General features: G+C 55.7%; 5 protein-coding genes across 5 annotated transcripts; 3 read left to right on the top strand and 2 right to left on the bottom strand.

The window, feature by feature from the left end:
* Nucleotides 1-242: 242 nt before the first annotated feature.
* Nucleotides 243-1,353, bottom strand: W97_03044 (proteasome component PRE2; the record flags this gene model as incomplete). The annotated part of the gene is made up of 4 exons (XM_007780943.1): nt 243-599; nt 667-807; nt 914-1,135; nt 1,222-1,353. The coding sequence occupies 4 exons, from the start codon at nt 1,351-1,353 to the stop codon at nt 243-245; spliced, it is 852 nt and encodes a 283-aa protein (XP_007779133.1).
* Nucleotides 1,354-1,646: 293 nt separating this feature from the next.
* On the top strand, nt 1,647-3,215 carry W97_03043 (uncharacterized protein; the record flags this gene model as incomplete). Its single annotated transcript, XM_007780942.1, has 4 exons — nt 1,647-2,258; nt 2,322-2,506; nt 2,565-3,053; nt 3,107-3,215. 4 exons carry the CDS (start codon nt 1,647-1,649, stop codon nt 3,213-3,215), a joined length of 1,395 nt encoding a protein of 464 aa, XP_007779132.1.
* Nucleotides 3,216-3,470: 255 nt separating this feature from the next.
* W97_03042 (uncharacterized protein) lies at nt 3,471-5,017 on the bottom strand (the record flags this gene model as incomplete). Its single annotated transcript, XM_007780941.1, has 2 exons — nt 3,471-4,906; nt 4,957-5,017. The coding sequence occupies 2 exons, from the start codon at nt 5,015-5,017 to the stop codon at nt 3,471-3,473; spliced, it is 1,497 nt and encodes a 498-aa protein (XP_007779131.1).
* Nucleotides 5,018-6,515: 1,498 nt separating this feature from the next.
* On the top strand, nt 6,516-10,314 carry W97_03041 (uncharacterized protein; the record flags this gene model as incomplete). Its single annotated transcript, XM_007780940.1, has 5 exons — nt 6,516-6,550; nt 6,602-6,735; nt 6,793-9,648; nt 9,712-9,927; nt 10,004-10,314. 5 exons carry the CDS (start codon nt 6,516-6,518, stop codon nt 10,312-10,314), a joined length of 3,552 nt encoding a protein of 1,183 aa, XP_007779130.1.
* Nucleotides 10,315-11,424: 1,110 nt separating this feature from the next.
* W97_03040 (uncharacterized protein) lies at nt 11,425-14,657 on the top strand (the record flags this gene model as incomplete). The annotated part of the gene is made up of 5 exons (XM_007780939.1): nt 11,425-11,667; nt 11,720-12,095; nt 12,144-12,313; nt 12,404-14,448; nt 14,507-14,657. The coding sequence occupies 5 exons, from the start codon at nt 11,425-11,427 to the stop codon at nt 14,655-14,657; spliced, it is 2,985 nt and encodes a 994-aa protein (XP_007779129.1).
* Between the last annotated feature and the right edge of the window lie 148 nt (nt 14,658-14,805).

Genomic DNA, 14,805 nt, shown 5'->3' with positions numbered 1-14,805 from the left:
AAGATCAAGAGATCACAAGAGACTGAGACTTGCTGGAGGACGTGATTTCGACGGTGGCCGAGGCGGCGGGCTAGGGCTACACAAGCGGCCGACGACCTCCTCAGCGGCCCGCTCCCATTACTGTACAGTCCTGACTCCCACGAATAGTGCTATCTAGTATAACAGTAACCGAAGCGATCCCATTAGCCCGCCAACTCCATTCACCACCTCCAAGTCTCCCCGCACCACCTCTGCACTTCCCATCACTCCAGCTCACTCGTAACGTTCGAAAACTCGCCCTTCTCCAGCTTCGTCTTCCAGAAAATCGGATTCGTGTCGCTGAACCCGTGCTTGACCCACCCGCTCTCCTTGACGTGGTACAGATTGATGTAACCGCCCGAGTAGGCGTCGCGGTGCGTGGCGGCCAGGATGCTGCGGCGGCCGAGGTCGAGCGCGTCTTCCTCGGACAGATCGTAGCTGTACTGCGCGTCCAGCACGCCGTAGGCGAAGGTCTGGCCCGAGCCGACGCAGAACAGGTTTCCGGACAGCCGGGTGCCGTCGCTGTCGATGTAGTAGAGGGCGGGGCCTTCTTGCGGGGTCACGCCGGCGCACATTGTGCCCTAAATGTTGTTAGCTAGCGGGCGGGCGGGGCGGGAAAAGAGAGGATGGGGACAAAGGTGGACGTACCATGCTCAGACCCATGCCTTTGTACGAATAGACGAGGTTGGCGAGGATCTTGGAGGCCGCAGCGACGGAGATGCGGCGTTTGTGTCGCAGCTCGTGGAGTCGGCACTGCATGCCTAGGTATGCGAGCCAGTATTGGCAGTCCTAGTCACGCGCGCGGGACATCAGCCTCAGTCCTTCAGCCCTTTGAACCCCCAACCCTGCTAACTCTCTCCTTCTCTATCCACCTGATTGCGAGGTTCCTGCTTACCGCAGCACCACCCGCCATCGTCCCCAGCAAGCAGTTGTTGATCTCAATCACCTTCTTCACCGTCTGACTCGCGATCCAGTTCCCAGCCGTGGCCCGCGAGTCCGTGGCGACGATGATGCCGCCCTGGAAGCGAAACGCCAGCGTCGTCGTGCCGTGCGCGATCTTGATCGGGCAGTTTGGGTTCGAGTAGTCGTCGGTCATTGCGCGGAGCCATGAGGAGGGCTGGTGGGCACGGATGGGGTTAGCGGGAAGCTCATAGGGAGAGGGAGTAGGATGGTGAGCTCATGAAGAGCTTGTGGAGAGCTGACCTGGGCTATGGGCGGGAGGGCGAACTTGAGGGATAAAGGCGGCGTGAGTTGGAGGAGCTCTTGTTGTTCGTCTTGTGAGTAGCCTTCCTGTTGGCCGCTTGGCCGGCTGTATTGTGCTACTAGGGTGTCCATGGTGAGTGTGAGTGTGTGCTGTAAGTCGTAAGAGGTTAGATAGAAGGTGCAGCGATGGGTGAGGCGGTTGTTGATGTGTATTTCGTGGGTGACAGCGGCAATGATGGAGCTTCGTTGGAGCTCCGGCCAGGCACGCATCGGACGTCGCGTCTGCTGCAGAAAGCTCCGCACGTGATCAGCCCTATTGACATCGCATCTCGAATGCCTGCCTATTCGATGGTGATGGAAATGAACCGCGCGAACAACCGCGAGAGGAACCATGCATAGGTCCACTGAAGTCTCCCTGTGCTGCCATGGACGCGTTCGTATCTCGCAAGCGGCGCCGCATTTCGCCAACGGATGAGGAAGAGACGAAAATAGCCTGCTTGGCTGAGGAAGAATCTACTGACTTCAAGCTGGCCGTCTTGGCTTCTCTTCATCCTGATATAGACCATAGCGCTCTTCTTGAAGCTCTGCTAGCTTCCAATGGCGTGGTTGACGCCGCGTCCGAGCATTTATTGCGGGCAGGTAGCAACAAGTCCCCTTCAAAGCGGCGAAATACAAATAGTATCACGGGGTACCAGTCGACGATCTCATCCTTCAGCCTCAAATCAAAGACTGCCGAGCCAGGCGCTTATGTCTCGAAAAAACCATCCGCGAAAAAGGGCAAAACTCTACATCTCTACTCGCCAGAAGACATAGAAACAACGACCCCCTGCTCCATAATCCACAACTTCCTGCCCCCCAACGAAGCCGACGCTCTCCTGCACGAGCTGCTAAAAGAGGCCCCAACCTTCAAGCGCGAGAAATTCCGCCTCTTCGAAAACGTAGTTGAGAGCCCGCACACCATGTGCTTCTACGTAGACAGCTGGGACGAAGCCGAGCGGCAGAAAACAGAATACGTGTACAACGGTAGCTACATCGCCGTGCGCAGCGACTCCAGTCCCCACTACCGCTTAGCTAGAATACTGACACCGCCCTACCCATAGGACGTACGCAAAACGCTCCCCGAGATGCGCAACGTCGCCGTTAAAGTCCAAGAAGCCGTCAACGCCGAGATCCAGCGCCGGATTCAGATCTACTACCCTGGGGGACAGAAACTCAAGTACCAGTCCCCCGACGAATGGAAGCCGAACGCCGCGTTCGTGAACTGCTACGATGGCGGCGCTGAGAGGTACTTCCCTTCCTACCTCTTAGTCACGTGATCCGTCAATGGCTGAGTGCAACCGCAGTGTAGGCTACCACTCCGACCAACTGACCTACCTCGGTCCGCGCGCTGTGATCGGCAGCTTGAGTCTCGGCGTCGCGCGTGAGTTCCGGGTGCGGCGAGTGGTCGCGCGAGACGAGGACGAGGGTGAGAGCGATGCCAAGAATGGCCACTTCCCGGGCACGATTGCATCCAGCGCCCCCACCCGCGCCGACGCCGAAGGCCAGATCTCAATCCACCTCCCCCACAACTCTTTGCTAGTCATGCACGCGGAGATGCAAGAGGAGTGGAAACATTCCATCGCCCCGGCCTCAGCAATAGACCCGCACCCCCTCGCCGGAAACAAGCGGCTCAACATCACGTACCGCTGCTACAAGGCGAGTCTGCATCCGAGATTCACCCCGCGGTGTAAGTGTGGCGTGCCGACTGTGCTACGGTGTGTGCAGCGGAAGAGGGAGAATAGGGGGCGGTATATGTGGATGTGTCATGCGAATTATACGCCGGGGCAGGAGGGGTGAGTAAAGGGGTGTGGATGTAGGGGGGAGGGATGGGCTGACGTGTGGGCAGGTGCTCGTTCTTCCAGTGGGCGGAGTTTAACGATGATGGGGAACCCCCGTGGGCTAAGGGTGTGCTGGGTGCGAAGGAGGCGGAAGGTGTTGCTGGGAGCGCTACGTGAGAGAGCAGTGCTGGCGGCTTCGTCGTGAGATCCAGCCGTTACCCAGCGGTTGAGTTGAAATAGATCTCCTAGAAGCACAACCCAGGCCCAAGACATGACCGAATCAAACATCGTTGGATGTCGAGAGAGCTGTACCTTGAGGTCGTGTCTCCATGGCCGAAATCCAAATTACACCCGGCGTGAATCCTGTCAACGAATTGCAAGCTTGGTATACTCCATTACCTCGTCCTTTGATCTCTGTTAGAGAAGTCCCTCTCAGCGCGTCCTCCTCATCCCCGAATTAGTCTGCGTAACATTCCCCAGCACAACCCCCTCACCATTCTGCTGCGGCGCCCACGTGCTCCTCAGACTCCAAACCGCCACCGCAACATCCGCAGTCGCATTGATCCCCCTCGCACCCAACGCCATCGTGTCCAGCGGAGCAGTCGGATAAAAAGTATTTGTCGCGCTCTGCTCGCCCCCATTAACAAATACCTCAATAATACTTCTATCAATGACGCCCGAGATCCGCCACAGCCCTGATCCATCATACACAGCGGAGTGGGAGAACTTGTCCGTGAAGTAGGGATTGTCGAACCCGCGCGTCTCGCCGCGATCAACCCACGTCGTGCCGCCCAGCAGGTCCGTCCCGCCGCGCACAGACTCGCCGGACACGGAGGACGAGAAGGTGAAGTTCACACTGCCCTGCAGACTGCTCATGTCGCTGAGCCCGGTGACGTTTGCCTCGAAGTACAACGCCCCCGACTCGACAGCGGAGTAATCCACGAAGACGGTGCCGTTCCCCAGGGAGTCGTTCGCGGCCAGCTGGGATTCAAAGATCGGCCCGAGGTTGTAGGGCACGCTGACGAGCTGGTAGCCGATGCGGGTCACGTTGGTGAGGTAGTTATACCGCGGCAGGCTCATGACGCTGCGGAAGTTCTCGGTATCGGTAGGGACGTTGTTCGTGTACTGCCAGTTGCTGGCCCACGCGATCGAGATCTGGTTCTCGTTGGACGGAATACCGTAGAAGAACTGCGCGGCGTAGTTATCCTTCCCAAAGTCGGCGATCCGTGCCACGGCGTCCACGGCTGTGAAGTGTGTGCCGTTGAAGTGGCCGGGGAAGTACTCGCCGATGGAGCCGCCGTAAGGTGCGCCGGGGTTGATGGAAATGTACATGAGCCACATGGGCTCGTGGGAGCCTTCCATGGGCATCTGGAGCAGGTTCGGACACTCGTATTGCAGCCCGATTAGCCCGGCGTTGGAGAAGTTGGAGGCGAAGGTCCAGTCGATTAGGTTGGGGGAGGTGTAGATTGAGATTACGAATTCTTGGCTGAAGGCCAGCACGACGACCCAGGATGAGGTCTCTGCGTGCCAGAAGGCTTTGGGGTCACGGAATTCGCGGGCGCCGACGGAGATGACGGGGTTGCCGGCGTACTTGGTGAAGGTGTAGCCGTTGTCGTAGCTGTACGCAATCTCCTGGACCTGCTCTTGGCCGGGGCCGGTGCTCAGAGTGTAGAAGGCTACGACGCCGTTTGTCTGGTTGGGAAAGAAGCCGGAGGTGTTGTTGGGGTCGAGCACAGCGGAACCGCTGAAGATTTGCTCGCCAGGCCGGTCAGGGAAGAGGGCAATCTTTTGGTTCGTCCAGGTGTAGAGATCCTCTGATGTTGCGTGGCCCCAGTGCACATTCCCAGCTACAAGGCCGGTGGGGTTGTCTGAGGGTGTCAGTAGTAGCTTGATGTATGTCGAGCTGTTTGAGGTGTACATTGATAGTAGAGATGGTAGACTCCGTCTGCATCGATGAACATGCCATTGGGGTCGTTCATGAAGCCCTGCGGAGGACTGTAGTGGACCTGAGGGCGAAGAGGACCGGCATAGTAGCCAGGTAATGGTGTCCCGCTTGGAACTGGCCCCGCGACTGTAGATGTCTGCGCCGAAGCAGCTGAGAGCAGCAACGCTCCAGCGAGAAGATTGAAAAATCGAGCCATGACAGAGACGAACGAGCAGGACGGAGCTGGGAGGGAAGACGAGAAAACGCGTGAGGCGGGTCCTTTCAACGCGGCACGGGCAACACCTTTGATGGAAGCATTGCTGTAGTTGTTTACCTTGCCTGTTTCAACCAACCACAATAACGGTGCCCAGCGACGCCTCTAACACCTATCTGCTGCACTGTTCACAATGCTGTCACACGAAAAGCACAGTTGTTTGGCGTATTTTGCGAGCGTGCCGTTCCAAGCTGCACGGGATGGGGCCAAGGTGGCTTCTACTCCCCGCAAACTCCGCCGGATCGACAGCCCACGATGCGCGCCGTTCCTGGTTTTGTGGCATTGATGGATGTACTTGGCAATGCCAATCCCTGAAGACATGTGGAAACGGATGAACAGTCGGAATCGCGTGGACGGGAGGCGGGCTGCAGGTAGCTGGTTGGTCTCCGGAGACGGAAGCATGTGGGGAGGAAGATGGACATGGAGGAGGTTGTGATGTTGAGCTGCTCTGCCCGCAGCCCTGCCGCGGAAGCTTCACCCAAGACTGCATGCTACGAACCCCCTAGAGACCGGGCTCTTTATTAGCTTAGCCCTATGTTTATTCTATCCCTCAAGCTCTAATTTATTCCAGTCCTTACTGCATCGTAACACCTGGCTATTGTAAGTCAAGTAACCCTTCTACTTATGTGCGAGAGAAGTGTTGCCGGCAAGAGATATAGTTTGTCACTAGTCGGATATTGAATAGAGAGGCACTAGACGTTATAAATCTTACCAGATAGTTGTTACCGATCGAACAAATAAGTTAACTCGCGTATACGGCGCAAGAGCGCATAGGACAGCAATTTAATTGCATCCCGTGTAAGTCGAAATGCCAATTGACTTTCTAAAACAAGGACAGCCCATGATTGTACTGTACAATCCGCGGGGCGTCGGTCCAATCCCACGGGCTAGGGTGAATGCATGGCCAAAATACGTATCATCGCGGACGCTCAGCTGTTCCACTGCTTGACCAGTAGTGATTCTCGCCCCTGAGATGCGGGTTACATACTCGTCAATTTACTCGTCTGTAGTGACGGTAAGCAAAGTCACCTGACGACCTGCCCGACGTCATCATGTCGAGATGATTGCAAATTCGAATGACCTGCATATGAAGGAACAAGGACCAATTTGCTGTCTCTTCACGAGTGTAAGCTATCACCCCCTACAACCTACGATATACCTACATTCGCTTGATCAGTGCTATTGTCGTTTGTGTTTGCTGGCATCATAAAATTCATAGAATGACCATGATCTACCCGATCACCTAACAAGTACCTGATGAGTGTTCAACACCACAGAGATGGCCAATAGTATTCGAGCTCATGAGCTCCGCAAGTAGTGGGTTCTTACCAACCTTGCGCGCTGAGCTGATGCGACCTTATGCAGATACTACAACCCACGAGTGCTGCCTCCGACCGAAGATGCTCGAGAAGCGAAGCCGCCCCCCGATTGTTCGACGGGATCGATGATATCCCATGATGCTCTCACAGCATTCACGCAAGTAGTGAGCGCGCGGCTGGGTACGGATGCGATGTAGCGCCGCCGGAAAGAGCCCATGCGCTGACGCGCACACCTAGGGGTCTTGGGAGCCTTCGTGACTTTGACGGATGGGAGCACTCAACATCTCATAGCGGGAAGCGTGGACAACTTCGAAGACTATCTCGACGCAGGGGGCAATGTTACGGCTGCGGCGTGGTTCAACGAGCCCGATGCTACCGAAGGATGGCTTTTACTGGCGCGACGGACGTTGGAGAGATCGCCAGGTCCGGCCGCGCAGCGCTGTTTCTGCATTCCCGATCTGACCGTAGATGAGTATACCAAGACGCTATCGTCTGTTACCGAACCACCATCTCTCAGGTTCTACGCGGCTGCACCCATAATCACAAGACTCGACATCTGCATCGGCGCCCTTTTCGTTGTGCATGATAGCGCTCGACAGGAGCTCTCGGAACAAGAGGCGGCGTTTCTGCAAGATATGGCGAAGAAGTGTATTAGACACCTGGAGATGGCACGCGAGGTCGAGGCCAAGCGTCGAGGGCTAAAGATGTCCGAAGGGATTGATTCTTTCATTCAGCATCGAGAAACCGGAGTTCCTGACGCTTCTGTGGAAAGCCCATCGCCCCAGTCGACAGAAAGTAATAAGAAATTCACGCCGGGTATCAGTCCGCAGTCACAATCAGTAGGCAAATCGACAAACATACCGCAAGACAGGCGGCCTCCAGAGGCAGACGAGGACTCGAAAGTGGAACCCGAGCAATCACTCTCATCCTCCCAGCAGGCAAGGAAAGGTCACGGTCACGATGCTGTGCATGGTGAAACCACTTATCGGAAGACTTTCAAACGCGCGGCAGCATGTTTGCGGAACTCCTTAGAGGTGCATGGGGTCATGTTCGTTAATGGATTCGTTGGGTTCCATGGTGGCCTGCTACCCGTCGGCGAACCTGAGCTGGAACTTGAGCGTGAAATGACGCAAACGCAGAAAGGGAAGCAAACGAAGGACGCCGCGATGAATGGCGATACATCGAACGAAGGCGCACGTATATTTACCAGCGCAGACTATACGGATACTGTTTACACGCACAGAGCAGCAGAGATACTTGGATGTGCGATTCAGAAAGGACGAACAATGCCTCCCACCACACAGGTGACCGAGAGTACCAAAGGCTTGGCTCATATGGATGAGGGCTTCCTACAACACCTTCTGGAGCGTCACTCCGAGGGGAGGACCTGGTATTCCGATGAAGCAGGAAACCCATTCTGCTTCGATGGCGATGCGCTTATTTCAGATGAAGACCAATTTGAAGACGCCAACCACATATTCTCATGTTTCCCGGGCGCACGCCAAGTCATCATGTCGCCCTTGACTGATCCGATAACATTCAAACATCTAGCAGGATGCTTTGCCTGGACTTACGACGTATTTCCAGTCCTCACTGACGCAACCGATCTCACTCCAAACAAGTCCTTCCTTCATACCATGGTGGCAGAGATATCCCGGCTCGACAGTGTCGCTGCGGTCAAGCAGCAAGCGTCTTTCGTCTCCTCCGTCAGTCATGAGCTTCGATCCCCTTTGCACGGTATCCTTGGCGCCGCAGAGTTACTTGCCGAAACGCACCTTGATCACTTCCAGAAAGGATTGGCGGATGTCATACGATCCTGCGGGTCCACCCTTCGAGACACGCTCAGTAATGTGCTTTCATACGCAAAGATTAACGATCTCGAGCAGAAACAGAACAGACCTCAACAGAATCGACCGAGTGACTCTCCGTGGGCTTTAGAGAACAAGGCTCAGGAAGCTGTACGGCAAGATGGATCCTCTTCGGGGCTCTATGTGTCTACGGATATTGCAATGCTTTGCGAAGACATTGTGCAAGTGCTAGAAAGCGGCCGCTCCTACAGTACTTCTACCTCCGATACTGCTCCGACTGTGACCCTAAATATAGCCTATCATGAGGCATGGGTTTTCGTGACCGAGCCAGGCGCCCTCCGCCGAATCATGATGAACATCATCGGCAATGCCATGAAATATTCTCCGAATGGTGTCGTGGTCGTGTCATTGGACGTTCGGGATGCTAAAGAGCTCGAGCCACAAGATGAGACTCGCCCAGAATTGCGTGACAAAAACGGAGTCGAAAAGAAGATTGTTGTTTTCACTACGAAGGATACCGGCAAGGGCATGTCCAAGGATTTCGTTGAGAACCGGCTTTTCTTGCCTTTCCATCAAGAAGACGCGATGAAGTCTGAAGGCGTAGGCCTGGGTATGTCCATTGTCAAGAGCTTGGTCTCCCTATTGGCCGGGAAGATCGAGGTGAAAAGTCAAGTGGGTGAAGGGTCGGAGTTCAGGGTCAGCATACCCATGGCGCCTGGTAAGGTCACGCAACAGGAATCTGGTGCTCCGACTATTGAGCAAAGCCTCACAATCCTTCGGAGTAAAAATCTCAACATAGCCATTTGTGGCTTCGAGCACACGACTTCACGGTCCCTTCGAGCCTACCTTGTCGATTGGTTCAATTGCACAGTGGTTCCCTTGGGTGACGAAGAGTCACACCCGGACATTGTGATTGCGGACGGGACAGGCAAAAATACGCTCGAAGAAATCTGCACTCAGCTGAGAGCCTGTAGGCGACGTTTGGCCGTGCTAACCATATGTACCGGCCCCCTAAAACCGGCGAGCTCGAAACACGTTGCCGAAAAACACATATGGGAGAGAATCTCACGCCCTTTTGGCCCGAACAAACTCTCCAAAGCTCTGCTGAGATGTCTCGAGCGATTACAGGATCTTGATCAGTCGGAGACTGAGACTAATGGCTTCGAGGAACAGCAACAACAATCGCCATCATCCAAGCGCTCGTACTCTAGGGCATCCATCAATACAACCTCCGGCTCCGCAACCGCAGACAGGAACACATCTCAGGAGCACAGCTTTGAAACACGTAAGCGGTAGAGATCCGAATCTCCTAGCCTGCCACACAGGGCAACTGACAAGAGCCTCTCAGGCTTCATCGCCGCCTCCCAGATCAACACCACCGCCACCCCTACCACCAAGAGCGGTCCCAGTATGCTGCTTGTTGAGGACAACGTGGTCAACCTCAAGCTCTTGAACACTTTCGTGTCAAAGAAGGGATACATGGACGTCGAAACGGCAGCAGATGGCTTGCAGGCTGTTCAAGCGGTCGAGAGACGTGCTGAGGGGTTTGATATCATCATCACCGGTGAGAAGGCATGCCAGCTTATAGCAGGCAATCCTCAAAGAGCAGAATTAGACGCCTCGTGCTGACGCTCGTCCAGATATCTCCATGCCAGTAATGAACGGCTTCGAAGCATCGCGCAGGATACGCGAGCTGGAACGCGAACGCGGCAGCTCCGCTTCATCGAAGTCACGGAAACCTGCACTGCTAGTAGCCCTGACGGGGCTGGCGAGCGCCAATGATCGGGACGAGGCGCTACGTAGCGGTGTGGACATATTCATGCCAAAACCAGTGCGGTTCGAGAAGCTTAGGGAGCTGCTTGCGCAGTGGAAACGAGGGGAAATTTCTGGCGGGAGCGGCATAGAAGCTGACTCTGACAACAAGGTATCACCAGTCTTGGGAAGGGGTTGAGGCGTTTTTCATATGTTCTGTTTTATTGCTAACTACTCGGCTCATAGAACACCCGCTAGACCCCTTTACCCCCTACCTCGCCGTCATGCCCCAACACATCAAGCCTGCCGCATCCCACGATCGAATACACTTGCAATTCTATGGGACTCTGGCAAGATATATCTCGTGAGCACCTCGCTGCGCTGGGTTGAGGGTTAGGAGTTTGAGTCGTTGTACATTTGGCTCTCCACTCTTTCTGTTCTTCTCCAGCTGGATCTCCTTTCTTTGGAACCATCCTTGCGGCTACATCTGGCTGTCTCTTAAAATCTGCTGCGCGTCACTTTGGCGCGTGCACTCAGCTTGGAGGGCTCTTCATGAGCATGGGTATGGGTATGGGTATCTCCATAACACGGAGGCGTCATGCGTATGTACTTGTTGAATTGATTAGAGGGTTTTAACGACAGAGTGAAGGCTTCGAAGGAGTGGAGGCGGAGTAGAATGGAGTCGTAGCACGTCAACACGGATCACGTGTGGGCGTGACAGTATTACCTGCAGAGCTGTTACGTTAAGCTAGCTGTCAGGCCAGCCATATGTGGTTGGGAACTACAAACAATTTTCTAGGCCTGCAAATCATACCCCTTGCGACATCCCACTCGCTCGCTGCAAGATGCCAATCCTTGAAGCCACGCGGGATGGATATGGCGGAGGTCGAGGTGGAGGATGTTGTCGTATAGCCCTACCAGGGAGCTTGGGAGCTTGCACTGAGACGTCATGCCGCGACCCCTTGCCCAGGTGGAAGCATCCCACCACAGAGCCCAGAACCTCGCGATACACTCGCCTTGCGGCTGCTCCCCTAGCTAGTTCACTAATCTCTCTATCCCCCTCTCCTCCTCTGCAAGGGCCCGTCCTCCGCTGATGCGCACATCGTATACCCGCCCTCGTCGCCGTTCTGCCTAAGTGCAAGCCACTGTCACTATCGCCAAGTTGGCTCGTTTCGCTGCTACCCTCGAGTATATACGACGCAACGCGTGGAGAAACCTGCCAGTCCCCGCCAGAGAAGACCTCGCAAGGCGTGCAGCAAACTGGCTTGCGATCAGAGACACGTCCGGCGCACGCCGGCCTGAAGGCAGGATGTCGACGCCGGACAACAAGAGCTACCTGGCTACAGGCCTAAACGCCCTGTCACCCTGGGGGTCGCGAAGTGCGACACCAAAGCCTGGTCAAACTCGAGAAGACGACAGGCGCGCCTCCGATGCTGGTCTCGGGACACAGCAAGGTGGAGACCACACCGTGAGCAGGACGCACAGGCTGAGCCTCAAGAAGTATCCTCGTGACTGTCCGCCGCTGCGCGTCCAGTGGTTCCACGCGGTAGATGTAAGGGCAAGACGGCTACTATATAGCAACGGCACTATACTGATTTGATAAGATTCCTAAGCGCAAACCACTGCCATCCGGACAACCTCCACCAACAACTGACAAGCCTCCAATACCTAAGAAGTTCGTTCCTTTCGCGCAAGGAGACTCCAATGCCATTGAGGCAGCTTACCAAAAGCTCGCCGACGAAGAGGACGCTGCTGAGCGGGACAAATTGGAACAAGGGGAGGACTTGGGCGTCTCGTCTCACGCGGATATATACAAAGGCGCTAGGGACGGCCAGCAACGGACAAAAAGCTCCTCCAAGTCGAGAGTGCCCGTCAATGAAGACTATCTTTTCGACGTCGATATCGAAGAACGGGAGCTAATTCCAGCGTACTGGTTGGGCCCGGTTTACGAAGTTCGCCGAGGCACATGGTTCCAAGCAGGTCTGTACCGCTCAAGCTCTACATGGCCTTAGCTGATGAAAACTCTAGAGGGCTTCTCGTTACGTGCATGCGACGAGAACCTCGCGACTCAGTTGGAGGAAGGCTACTTGAAGCTGAAGCCTTGGAAATTCCCCCAAGGGCAGCGGTCGCCGTCTCAAACTCGACAACGACCCACCTCACTCAAAGCTGGCGATGACACGGGTGGTGCCATGAAATCAGTCATGGCGAGTTCCGACACGCCGAGATCATCCTCCGAGAGCTTTAGAGGGGAGAAAACACCGCCGAGCCCGAGAATGACGCAAGAGCAGAGACCAGAGGCTGCGGCCGAGGCGCAGGAGTATCCAAAGACGCATCGTCTGTTCGGTCAGCACATGAACTCAGTAGTAACGTATCAAGACGCGACCACAGCATGGCTGCTGACCGATGACTTCCTGTCCCGTATGAGCAGCACAATGTACCAGCGCTTTGCGGGTGGTGGCCATTTTGCGGGTATCAAGCTCGTCCGAGGGTACAGCGACCCATCTAAAAGGAAGGCTGAGGTCAAGGATAGCAGGACGCCAGGAACTGCGACGCCTGCATCGGACAAGGAAGATTCGGATGCGGAGGGCGACAGTAAACATGCCAAAGACGATTCCGGCTTAGCTTCCACCCCTGCCAACGCTGAGGATGCACGAAGTCCGAGCTCAGAAGTTCGAAGAGCCACCCTTGAGAGAAAGATGTCATCCCTGGTCACTTCTGCGATGCCAGAGAGTCGTGAGAAGCAGGAGGAAGAGGCTCGCAAACGAGACGAGAAGGAGATTCGAGACGATTACAAGGAACAAGAAGGCGATGAGCAGGGACGTGAGATCGAGCATCTTATACTAGTCACGCACGGCATCGGACAACGGCTCGGACTGCGTATGGAAAGCGTCAATTTCGTGCACGACGTCAACACGCTCCGCAAGACATTGAAGGCTGTATACGCTGGTTCCGCGGATTTACAAGCTTTGAACCAAGAAGTTGACAAGATGCCAAAGAACTGCAGAGTCCAGGTCCTCCCAATCTGTTGGCGGCACTTGTTGGATTTTCCGAAACAAAGCCTGAAACATAATCGCAAGGAGCACGATCTCGGCGACTTGGATTTTGAAGATGACGAGTACCCCAATCTCGATGATATAACCGTCGAAGGCGTACCCGCAGTCAGGAACTTAATCACTGATCTTGCCCTCGACATCCTCCTCTACCAGAGTCCAGCTTACAAGAGCCACATCACACGCATCGTCCTCCAGGAAAGCAACCGGATCTACCAGCTTTTCAAAGAACGAAACTCCTCTTTCAAAGGCAGAGTCAGCCTTATCGGCCACTCCCTCGGCTCCGCCATCATGTTCGACATCGTCTGTCACCAGAAAGAATCCCGAGTTCCCCACGACCGCACATCCAAGCGACGCTCCACCGACGAACACGCCCAGCTCCAGCTCGACTTCGAAGTCGAAGACTTCTTCGCCCTTGGCTCCCCCATCGGCCTCTTCCAAATGCTCAAGGGCCGCAAAATAGCCGCGCGGCAGCCGTCCACCACCAAATCCTCCGACACTCCCAGCGGCGACATCATAGACGACCCCTTCCTCGCCTCCGGAAGCGCCCTCACGACGCAAAAACCCCCACCGCGAGACCGCTTCGAAATCACCACCTCTTCCCCTAAATGCCAGCGCGTCTTCAACATCTTCCACCCCACCGACCCAATAAGCTACCGCATCGAGCCGCTGATCTCTCCCGCTATGTCAGCCCTCAAACCGCAGCCCCTCCCCTACACCAAAAAAGGCATCTTCGGCGCGCCCGTCGGACAGGGCCTCACCGGCATCGGCGCCCGCGTCGGCCAAAGCGTAAGCGGGCTCTGGACAAGTTTCAGCTCCGGCATCGCTAGCAGCCTGCTCAACCGCTCCCTCGGCATCTCCGCCGAAGACGCCGGAAGGCTGGGGAACCCTGCCACCGCGCAGTCGCGCGTCCCGCTCTCCATGGGCGCGGGGACGAACGTCGGCGCCGGGGTCATACCCTCGATGATGCCCCAAGCGCAAGCGCCAGCGGAAAGCGACATCTCGAACGACGCGCGGAAGCGGCAGCTCGCGCAGGACGCGATCGATGCGGGCGAGAAGGGGGATCATCCGCCCGTGCTCATCGACTCGGAGATGGAGACGCTGTATGCGGGTTTCGAGAAGCGGAGGAAGAGCCACCAGAGCGATCATGATGGGAGTTTGGGGGGTGTGGAGAGGGAGGAGGAGATCAAGGAGATCGAGGAGCGGGGGAGAAAATTGAGGAGGGAGGAGGCGAAGGTGAGAGCGCTGAATGCGAATGGGAGGGTCGATTATAGCATCCAGGAGTAAGTTTGGTTATTCCACGTCCAGAGGGGTGGAAGGGGTGCTAATGAGTGGTGCTAGGGGCGCGTTTGATATCTCGCTTATTGCGAGTATTGCTAGTCATCTGAGTTACTGGGCTGATGAGGATGTCAGCCACTTTATGATCTCGCAGCTTTTGGCAAGGCATAGGGTTTTGAAGAGGTCCGCGAGCGCGAAGGATCTGAAGGTTTAGGGGTGCATTGGGCGGCGTTGTATACCGATATCCTTTACAGGCCGGCCTTCTGCATTGCAAGACGTCAGTGTGTTCCTGACAACAGTACACCTTGGTGCTGCAAGCACCTACTGCCAAGTGTCTTATGACTGGCTTGCCGGATTGGGTC

The sequence above is a fragment of the Coniosporium apollinis genome (assembly GCF_000281105.1).
Source record: "Coniosporium apollinis CBS 100218 chromosome Unknown supercont1.12, whole genome shotgun sequence".
Lineage (NCBI taxonomy): Eukaryota > Fungi > Ascomycota > Dothideomycetes > Coniosporium > Coniosporium apollinis.
This window is presented reverse-complemented; position numbering and strand designations above follow the sequence as displayed.